At 39.1% G+C, this 11702-nt stretch overlaps 1 protein-coding gene across 1 annotated transcript in view; it reads left to right on the top strand.

Moving 5' to 3' along the window:
• The first annotated feature begins 929 nt into the window (after window positions 1–929).
• Window positions 930–11702, top strand: part of vps37ba (VPS37B subunit of ESCRT-I a) — a 20253-nt gene continuing 9480 nt past the window's right edge. Inside the window, exons 1-2 of the mRNA XM_088301751.1 lie at window positions 930–1141; window positions 6065–6236. Of these exons, the coding sequence (XP_088157877.1) occupies window positions 1037–1141; window positions 6065–6236 (277 nt within the window). The 5' untranslated portion in view covers window positions 930–1036. The remainder of the gene's footprint in view (window positions 1142–6064; window positions 6237–11702) is intronic.

The following is an 11702-nucleotide window of genomic DNA, read 5'->3' as shown; positions in this document are numbered from 1 at the left end:
ACTTGGCTATGCCAGGCCTCACGATTGGCATATCAGCAGTTCCTGGATAATAGTTCCTGGCATTGATGCTATTCACTGGCCCACCTATTCCTCAGACCTGGAATCCAATCAAATCTGATCTGACTCATTATCCAAGTTTAGTAGGTGATCGCACCGTGCGGGACCATCCGTAGTGCTCATCAAGAGCATGCCCTTATGTTGTAGGAAGGTCATGCAGGCGTTTAAATGCCACAAATTGAACAACATCTCCCTTTATTTTGAATGAGTCTGAATAACTTCGTTCTGAACAAATAGTTATGTTTTCAATAAAGATTTTCAAGTGGAATATATAATCCATCTGGTTGTGTGATATAAGTGTTCCCTTTATTGATTTATTAAATTATTTATCGAGCGCCTAAAGTACCGATGGATTAAGGCCAAATGCTGCATTTGTGGACAGTTGGACGTGTGCCTGTGTTGTGGTTGAGATTGTATTATATGGATGAAGTAATAATAAAAAATAATAACCGATGAAAGTACTTTTGGTCTATTTTATATCACACTTATTTATCACATCTTTTATTTAAAAAAAATGTTTTCTTTTGTCTAGAAGCCCTTATTATCGGGTTTGTACTTAATCTGACATGTTGCTGTTCATGTGTTTGATCATGGGAGTCAGTTATTCGATCCTTTGAACATCAGTGACAATTCTGGTGACCAAAACGATATCCCAGTCTCGCGACATGGCCAGAGGCTTCATTAACTTAATGGCGAAAATATGTTTAGACGCTGAAATAGAAATTTTTTGTTAATATATTTCATGATTGTTTCATTTTTCAAATGGGTTATTTTATTTGATGAAGTTCTTGTTTGCGTTACATCTCTAACAAATGCCGCTTTAAAGACGTAAAGTCATTTCGATGTATTTCCGACGGGCCGTAAAGGCAACATTGGGCCTATATGCGATGCACTTCCTGGGGAGACGCTCAGTCAGCTGTCACAAACGCAGGCGAGAAAAGGGGCTGCAACCCAGGAGAAATTCACGACGACAGCAAAAATGTCTACCTTTTCCTCCAAGTTCAGCGAGTACACGTTGACGCAGCTCAACGAAATTCTAGAGGACGACGAAAAACTTACCAAAATGATTCAAGAGATGGACGAGGTATGTTGAGCTCTTGCTAATGTAGTCACTTGCTAGCTACTTGCTCTCGTCGCTTAACGTTTCCTGAATCCTTTGTTTTGTTTTTCAACAAAACGCCCCTCAACATTACATGAACGTTTGCCATTTTATTGTAAAAACACATTTAAATTGCTACATTGTGTTGAATAACGTACACATTGTTAACCTTGTCAGGCGAACCTCGACAAGCATTGTTTCGGGTCTGATTATTAGTGTATTCAGCTGACGACATCGCTCCAGGCGGTTTGTTTTCCTCGCCCGAATACCGATTTTACGTATTTAAATGGATCTGTTGGGATATGAGTGAGACCCTTCTAAAGAAGAAGCGCTGTCATGGTGAGTCACGCGAAAACATGCCAGGAAGTTTCCTAGCGACACTTTCAGATACGTGTCGACCTGCCAGGCAGCGCTGGCAAAACCTGCTATTTATTGGCCAACTCGTGAGTATACTATCATCTAATCTAACAGGCACTAACCGGCTTTTGGTATTTTTTCCCGAGAACAAAATTAACAGGAAACCGAAACTAGCGACATTCTGTAAAGGTACTTGATTTTAAACTCGGAAGTTGGGGTTAGGGTACTTGACTGATCTAAAATCGAGACTCGAGTGTTGGTTTACGACCGAATGTAATTTGCTGAGTCAGTAACTCGGGGTTAGTTTCCTATCGCAATTATTTATTACATTGTGACATGGTACTTATCGTGGCCTTGGGGGACTTTATCACATAGTATTCATCCGGTATAAACGTGATGCCAAGACAACCGAATTTCCTCAGTTACCTCAGCAGCGTTTTCTTTAGATTCTGCTGAGACAATTTCGGATGATGTACATGTTGTTGATGTTCTTATAATGTCAATGGGGGACAAATTTTCACCCATGACAAATGTCCCCTGGTGTCAGTCAGAAGGCAGAGGATTTGAGTGTGCTACATTCATTTCACCTTTCCATAGTTGAAAGATTACTGAGTTGTGAGTCAATCTTTGTGTTTCTGATCCACGCCCTGTCTCTCTCAATCTCCATGGTTTCCTCTTCCCATAAGCAGAGTGGGAGTGGCTTATTTACTTCAACAATAATGCAGTTGTTGACTTAAGTCATGAGAAGAGAATCATCAAAGTAAAGGCTTACATAGGTCCTGTCTGGGTAGTTCTTTCTAAGAGAGTGGAAACAAAGAAAGTGGCTGCCACAGGCTTATTCACTGAAATTTCATCATGCACCATAATTTCTTTTAAACACAATACATTACCTGTGACGTCAATGCCTGCTTTGCCATAACAAGAACCTTGAAGGCAAACTGAATGTTGCATTTTGTGCAAGACCCAACATGTCAACACACACTCTTTACGTGATGACAAAAGGACTAGTCAAGACAAGTCAAATGTATTGATATAGTCCTTAATTACGAACCTTACAAAGGGCTTCACTGGCCCACAGCTGACATGTATTAACAACACCCCCTGATCGTCATCTCCCCAGTGCAAGGAAAAACTTTTATTTAAAAAAAAAAAAAATTCTGGGGAAAAAATAAGAAACCTCTGCGATGGAGCTGAAAATGTAGGGGGGAAATCCCCCTTCCAGGATGACCAGGCCACAATGGAAGTCGAGCACTTTACACATAATGTGATGCTACACAATGTTAACTTGAATAGTTTAAGAGTCAATTTAATTAGCACTCTGCAAGTCATTTAATTCCCTCTTGCTGCACATTTTTTCGCTGTTACAGATGGAAGAGGACAGATTTGAAGTGTCCTTTGATATGTGAGGGGGCCAAAAATAGGTGTTGCGATTAAAGCGTCACCCATGGTTGGTACAATTTAACATTAAATGTAAGCAACTGTAGCTTTCTAATAGTCTAAATGTCAGGCATTGGGATGTAACTTACAGAAAGAATGGTTCAGTTCTGGTTGGTGGTTAGATTGTCATCTCTCTCACTTCACTTAACTTTTAAGTGCCTACTGTCTTTCCTGTGCTCATCCACGACACTCCTTGCGTCACAGCTCCTCCAAGGCATCCCACAAAAATGGGGGTGTCTCAAAAATCCTGCAAAACGAGTGTCCCGCAGTGCCATAAATCGGCAAGAGGGAAATGTGCTAAGGGACCTTTTCACATTCTGAACGACAAGTGTAATCATTAGACCTACATTCCATTCTTGTATCATCGTGTACTTGTTTTACAAATTTTGTATTCTGTAAGCAGGACAGACACGTGTATCTCTTTTGTCTTTACAGCTCGATTGCTACCGATTCCATTTCTGGCTTCATGCTCATCGTCATATTGTTTATCTTTGCCATTGTCACGATAAAGCGAAACACATGCTTGGCTTTAAACAGTGAGATACTCACAAAACCCAAATCTTGCAAGACATGTCAATTTAACAGACTTTCCAGAACATTGGACTAGAGCTGTGATGATAATTCAATATTGATATGTATCGCTATAGTTGGGTGATTGATATCAATAGAAAATGCTATCGATAAATTATCGATCCCAAAAAAAACAATGGAGCAGATTCGACCTATCATGGCCCAACTCGTCACAAACTCCCTCCCATTTAAGAAATACAACCTGAGTCTTACGCATGCGCCGCTGAGCTCGCGTGACTCAAAACAAACAAACAAAAAAATAACAGGTGGCGAAAGGTCGACTTACCGGCCGACTTGAGGAAACGTCCCTCAGTTCCATCACACGGGGAGCTCCGGAGGAGAGAGGCTGGCTTGCTTTATCGTTAAGCCGATAACAAGCACCCCTCCGGACACGCACGGGATGAAACGGCGCGAAGCTCCAGCCCACGAGAGCTCCTGAGAAGCGGGGCTGGCGTACGTAGCAGTTAAGACGCTAACAAGCATCCTCCGCGGACATGCACTGGACAAAACAGCCCGTAGTTCCCTCACAAGGGAGGCCGGTGTGCGTTTGCCTTTTTTTTTTTTTTTTTCATTTTTAAGGTTAAATGTTACATTTTAAAATATAACAAATTGGAATTTAGCCCTTTTCCCTTTTTTTATTTTCAATGGTAAAAAATGTATATATAATAATAATTCGATATATATCGATATCGACCATTATGTCATACTTGCGTCACGATATAGTTTTCAGCCATATCACCCAGCACTACATTGGACACTAATCTTTTACCAACTGAGAGCCACTTATTTGGTGCTGATTAATGTGAAGGCCACTGGCTTTTGATACCCACGATGAATAATTAGAAATTAGAAATCCCTTTATTGTCATTGTACTCAAGTGTGCAACGAGATTAGAGGGCTCCCCTCTCCAGTGCAATACAACAATAATACAGACAAATATATAAATTAGATAAATAAATAAGAGTGCAATGGAATTTAGTACTGAATAGGGTATATAACAAATTTGCTTGAATTATTTTTAACGTTTTATTATTAGTAATTGATGGCATTAATTTATCTAAAGACAGATCATATTTATGGTTTACCACAATATTTAGGAAACCTTAGTTCGATAAATCTTTGATGTTGATCATTTGAAAATGTGGACATTCTTAGAAAATCACAATGCCCCATCACTGGTGAGCTGTTTTTGAAAAGGACCACAGTTTACTTATGTGTATGTATGTATATATTGACTATATGTCTACTTTTGACATGGATTAGAAAAAAAAATTAGTTCAAGCTTGCACCAAGGTCTCCTTTTTTTTTTAATCTTTGTACCTTGTATAATCATTACCCTGTGCGAAATGGAGTCAAATCAGTCATTGTAAATTGTGCTATGACAACAAAGTTTGTAATTTTGAATGTCCAACATTTCAAAATTGCAACATTGGTCTTAGACAAAATTGCAACATTGGTCTTAGAGCTTCTTGTGTTTTCCTCTCTTTCTAACTTGCATGGTGGATGAGTGATTAGCACATCGACCTCATGGTTCTGAGGTTTGAGATTTGAATATGAGCTCTGGCCTCTTGCTCAACATTAGCTCGGTAAGGCTCCAGCTTACCGGCGACCCCAATGAGGATAAGCGCGATTTAAAAAAATATATAAATAAATAAATAAAATAAAATGGATAGATGGATGGGGTGTGTAACAAAAAACCTAACGTTAGCATAGTATGTTTGTTTTTTTTCCCCCTCCCACAAACCAGGCCCACAGGTATTGATGCTATTTAGAGATTAGCATCTTTAGCAAGCCCTGACAAAAGAGCAAACTGGCTCGTGAAAAGACAGACTGGTTACTTGATCACAGGGCAATGGTATTTCATATATTTAGCTACTTGTCCAGTATAACATGTTTTCCTTTGTTGAGTGTAATAACCTAACAATGCGTGCCTGAGTCACTCACACTAAAATGTATTCCATTAAGATAATTCCCACAGGTCCTCACATATTGTTTCTTGTATTTGCACTTTGTATCCTGAAATCTATATAATGAAATTTGTTAAGGTTGTTCTATGGACCTGTCATTCAAAACAGTTACTTTATGCGTCCCATGTGTATATATAAGTATATTTTTTAAATTAATCAGCCGATTACTCTAAAATGAATCTTGGTTGGACCCTAATGACAGTTCTTCCTCATGCTCGCTAGCTAATGTGAAAATTGGCCTTGCTGTGTCATGCTCACATTATGTGATTTCTTAGTTGTATTTTTACCTCATTACTTCGGTCCGCATATCCATCTGTGATTGCAATGTATCCATGGCTCATAGCTACAGTACATACATTTTCAGCTATTACATCTTCAAATAACAGTCATACAAAAATGTCCGTTATTTGGTGACAAAGTATTAATTTTAAGTATTTTTGCCATTAATGTAATATAAGCACATTAGTGGAGTGTCTTTTCATTAAAATGTAAAATATTATTTTACCAATTTATAGTAAATTTCGGGCTTGATTCCTGTGTTATGCTAAAATACAGCGCAAATTTTCTTTTGTTTCAGATGCAGGAAGTCCAGCAAAGCAAAGAGACAACACTTGTTAACAACCGAACCCTGGCAGAGGAAAACCTTGCCCTCCAACCTGGACTGGAGCTCAAGAAAGATACACTTACCAAGAGATATGGCTCCCTTCAAGAAAGCTTTGAAGCCTATCAGCTGCGCAAATCCACTCTAGGTATCGAGGCAGTTTATTGTGCTTGTCATAACACACTCCAACATTGATTGATCAGTTAAATTGTTATACAAACTTGGCATTTGAATACTTAGATCAGAGGTTCAAACTCCGGTCCTGGAGGGCTGCTTCCTGCATGGATTCCATGTCTCCCTACTGCTATACACCGGATTCAAATAATCAAGATCGTTATTAGGCTCTTTCAGAGCTTGGTCGTGAGCTGATCATTTGAATCAAGTGGGTTGCAGCAGGAAGTGATGAGAAAACATGCAGGAATTGCCACCTATGTCTTGGATGTTTCAGATCAATGGGCCTTTAGTCACTAACCATGCTTATACACAAATTTTTGATTCGTCAACATCCTTGTATGCATGTATGACGTACGTACTACGTATCCCCTGAAATGCATGCTCTACTGGGTAATAGTGCGTTGATTGACTTGACCAGTCTAAACCTTCCACTTTTTTACTCCTGTGAAATCCTTTGTTGTGTTGGCATTGTGTTTTGCGTCATTGCCCTGATGCATGATGAAGCTCCTCCTGATTAATTTGGATGCATTTTTGTGTAAATTGCCAGAGACATTTGGTTGTGTAGATTTCAGAATTCCGACAGCCAACTGGTTAGCACAGCCGTCTTACAGTTCAGAGGTGCAGGGTTCAATTCCGGCTCCAGATTTTGTGCGTCGAATTTTCATATTCTCCCGGTGTGGGTCTCCAGTTTCTTCCCACATTCCAAATTGGCCCTCGTGAGTGTGAGCGCGAGTGGTTGTTCTTCTTTGTGTGCCTGCAATTGACTGGCAACCATTTCAGGGTGTACTCCGCCTACTGCCCAAAGACTGCTGGGATAGGCTCCAGCATGCCTGCTTCTTTTTGTTTGATTGATTTGCATCCTGTTTTCCATCTTGTAGATTTCTTCTCTCTAAGTCTTATTCGAATAGTGGATTGTGTTACCTTTCACCACTGCACTGTTGGGAGTAATGTTACTGACTGTTGCCTTTAGGCGTTTGTTCACAACTCTCACGTTTCTTTCATCAGCTGCTGTTGATCCCCTTGGCCAACCTGTTCGATGTCTGTTGCTCAGTACATGAGTAGTTTCTTTCATTTTCTGGACATTCCAAATTGCTGCACTGGGTTTGTGTGATAGCTCTGGTAATTTTTTTCCCCCTCTTCTCGCAGCTTCAAAAATGCTTTTCTTTTCTTTGATATACAGCTCTCTGGTCTTCATGTTTGCTTGACGGCAAAAGCTGTTGAAATAATAGGTGAAATCCAAAGCCAAAAATAAGCACTGTCCAATGTTTAAATAGCAACACCTGATCATCTTGAAATATCCATCAGTCACATGTTCAAAAACTTTAGCTCACTTGAAAAGTCTCTGGCTTCAAACGAAAGGTGCTCTCTCCCGAGTTAACACAGCTAGATGTAAATAACGCAAAATAAAAGCTGGAATTTGGAACTTTTGTAACATGGACATCTTTTGATCTGAAACACAAACGTCTTTATTATACAACCTAAACAAAGGAATTCACCTTGCTGTTTCACTACCTTCGCAGGTAATAAGGGCTCTCAATTTACCATTTTGTTCAAATTCTGTTTTTCATTTGTTGAACTAGAATGTGGCCATATTTCGGAGAAATGAAAGTAACTATTGTATCATTTTCAGAAATCCTTCGTTACTGTAAATGGGTTTTTGAATCCAAGGTCCCGTATTTGCACATATGTCTGGGCTTCTCAATTATGCTCCCCTTTGAAGAAGAAATCATTTGGCCCCTCCCTTCTCCCCCAACTCCGCTATATCTATCAATAGTATAAATTATCTATAAAATTATGCATAACATTGTTTCTTTGTAACATTAAAGAAGATGACATAATAATGACCAACTAACTACAAAGAATCCTCGTATTGACAGTTATTTAGTCTGTAACTGAAAAGATTTGATGTGCATTAATTTGCCTGAAATTTAAACAAAATTAAATGAGAGTGCCACTTTACTGTAGTGCATTTGCACTTAATTCTAGTGCAGCAAAATTGGATATTCCTCTGAGTCGGCAACACACCTCCCACGCCCCAAGGGGGCCATCCCCACTATATGAGAAGCATTGAAATACATTTATCATGATGATGTGGTCTACATCATTCATCAATTTATCAATGGAGTTGAAATGAAACTGAACATTTTCATGGTGGTTGTAATGTTATTGCTTAGAACAAATATGTGCGGCAAGGCCTGTTTTTCCAGTTTGAGTACTTCCCTTTAGACGCTGAACAGCTTACTTACCAGAAATTGTTGCTGCACAACGGGCTGGATAGTCTAACTTTTAGATGAAGAAAGTTGCAAATTTGAGTTGATTCTCTTATGCAGTCTCATAAATACGAAAGAAGCTGTAATATAACTTGCTGTCACACCTTCACACTGCTTTCTAGCTCGTGAGCATACTAATACTTGGGGCTGTGTTGATGTGGTGGTTGCTTAGCTACCATCTCAAAATAGCGTTCAAACCATTTATGTTATGTCATATGCAGTTGAAATGGTATACAATTTGTTGCCTCTTGTATACCTACACTTAATTTTTCAAACCTGTCAAATTATATGTACAAACCCGTTTCCAAATAAGTTACGTTGTTTTGTTAAATATAAATAAAAATGGAACACTGTGATTTGAAAATCATGTCCAACCTCTATTTAATTCAATACTGTAAAAAGACATGGATTTTTATGTTCAAACTGGTAAACTTTCTTTTTAGCAAATCATTAACTTTGAATTTTATTTATTTTAATGATATTCTGCGTCATTCTTGTTTCACAGTGCAATTATCGATAGATAACATTTGTGAACAATAGCTCTTGTTTATTTTAAATTGCTTCATATATCTGCAAAATATTACACAATGATATTTTACTGTAATATTTAAAAATGAAGAACTTCAATTTATGGCTGGACTTACAATGAGTTTTGGGACTAATTTGGGAACATTTGTCACTTAAATGTCTCTTATTATTCCATAATGACAGATGTGATCACATTTTGAGATGCATTAAGTACTGGAGTACCACTCCCAACTACTTGAGCAATCAGAATGAGAAAAGGTGTTTACTACAGCGGGCAGAATGGGGGGGGAAATGTATTCGATTTAAGGTGATTTGTGCCAAATGAGTCACCCTGGAATACAGGTACGTAATATATGGACAGTCCTTAACACAGACGGTAGTAGAAATACAGTGTCTAGCGCTGTTATTACATCTACAATTTAAATGACGACAACAAATTCAGCGATCTTGTGATATAGTCACAAATAGTTGATGATGATGATCCAGACTTATAGTGTGTAAACGATGTTCAGCGACTATTGAACATTCTGGCTGTCGTTTTATAATTTGCTCGCCTAAAGTACTGTGTGCTTGCGTTCACAATTCTGCGGCGGTTTTCCCAGTGTGTTTTCTTAACTTTTCTTCAGCGTGCTTGTGCAGTTGTAAAGCTCTCCTCGTAATCTATATGGTTCATGGTCAAACTGAATGTCCTCTACAGTGTCCATTTTGGCACATCTAACAATGTTATTCCAACCGACGTCAGTCTTGTCAGCCCCAAAACATCTCACGTGGACTTGCAGCTTGCTTTTAATTTACCCGCTGAGACGTGATGCTCCTCCACATTTTAAACTTTTGCGATGCTTCAAAGACACTTGACTGAATCCTGCCCATTGATTTGCAGAGTGAATGTTTCTCTTACTCCTCCTTTTTCTATCAATCCTGATTTGCCAAATGAGTTTTTCCAGAGACAGTATAAATACTCCATAATGTATGATCTTTTAAAAATAGGTTGAACTTGATTTGAAATTCATTTTATTTTGATATTTTTATGTTCAACACAATGTCTCGACTTCATTTGAATTGGGTTCGTACAAATATCCATCAATTTTCTGTACCGCTTCTCCTCACTAGAGTCGCAGGGGGTGCTGGAGCCTATCCCAGCTATCTTCAGGCAGTAGGCAGGGGACACCCTGAACTGGTTGCCAGCCAATTGCAGGGCACACAGAGACGAACATTGCCTCGGGGCAATTTAGAGTGTTCAATCGACCTGCCATGCATGTTTTTGGAATGTGGGAGGAAAACCAGAGTACCCGGAGGAAACCCACGCAGGCATGGCGAGAACATGCAAACTCCACACAGGAAGGCCAGAGCCGGGATCGAACCCACGACCGCTGCTGTCTCTCACTGTGAGGCCATCGTGCTAACCAGTCGGCCGCCGTGCCGCCTTGTTTAAAAATATTTTTATAATTATTACGTTATTTGTGATCCCAGCAGGAAATGATCCAATATTTTGATCTATTTGACCTAACTTTCTCCCAAATAGTTATTTTTTATTCAAAGTATTTTATTCATAGATATTGTGCAGTCCTTTTTTACGTATTTGTTTTTTAGGTCTCTCCTCCATCCCCTACTTCCTGCTCTGGCCATTGAAGTTATGGATTTGTGGTTGAGCCCGTGAGGGAGGACATTAACGCGCAAAGCTTAAAACAAACAAACAAAAAAACAGTTTGACTGAGATGAAACTCGTTATTCTTTTTAATTGCTTAATTATAATTCAACTATATGTTGGCTCCACCCTTTCTTAAGAAGTGGTAGTGTGCCCTCCTGTTGGATTGTCTTCTTCTGTCCATTATGGTGTTTATGCCAAGCAATGACTGTCCTCCCTCACCGGCCCACCACAGTCTCTTGCCTCTCAGGGTGTTGTAGCACAGTAGGCCATTGTATTGCCAAAGTCTGGTGTGAAACAGAAGCAGTGGGCGGAGGGAGTGGTGGATGACGGGGCCTGACATTTTCACCTCTTTTCCATTGCACATGACTGCCTTTTTAGTTCAAAATGCTGGCGTCTATGAATTCACTGTTGTCCCTGAAACGGGACATCTTGGTGAAAATTAGCACTCAACTGACGGGCGTTTGACTGCTTTTCAATACTTTTTCCTGTAATATTTGTTTCAAAATTGGGAAATGGATGATTCTTTTCATCCTCAATGCCTTGGAATGCTTTTATTTTGAAGTTGTTCCCAGCAGCGACTGACTTCACACATCTTGCAGAGCCTGTATTTGAGGTGTTTATTGCAACCTTTTGTCACAGACGACAGCAACACATTTTATATATATATATATATATATATATATATATATATAAGTCCATTAAATATTTTTCAGGATATTAAAAGCAGCATATTTGTTAAAAATCCCAAGTTGTTTTCCAATTGTGCTGTTCCAGTGGCCTCTGGTGGTTACTTCATTATTGCAGTTTAATTTTAATTTGGCATTTTTTGGTCACCCAAGTACAAAAACACAATTTTCTTTCCCATGTATGAGCTTTCCCCCCTTAAATATTGTGACTTTTTATAGAGTATCGAGAGCTTTTTGTACATTGCCAACACCTCCACAGCATTGTGATAATGATTGTATCGCGAGGCTCATATCGCGACAATATTACA

The sequence above is a fragment of the Idiotropiscis lumnitzeri genome, chromosome 1 (assembly GCF_059441095.1).
Source record: "Idiotropiscis lumnitzeri isolate Australia: NSW breed Sydney's pygmy pipehorse chromosome 1, RoL_Ilum_1.0, whole genome shotgun sequence".
In the NCBI taxonomy this organism is placed as follows: domain Eukaryota; kingdom Metazoa; phylum Chordata; class Actinopteri; order Syngnathiformes; family Syngnathidae; genus Idiotropiscis; species Idiotropiscis lumnitzeri.
Note: the sequence above shows the minus strand (reverse complement) of the source record. Positions and strands in the feature narration are given on the sequence as shown.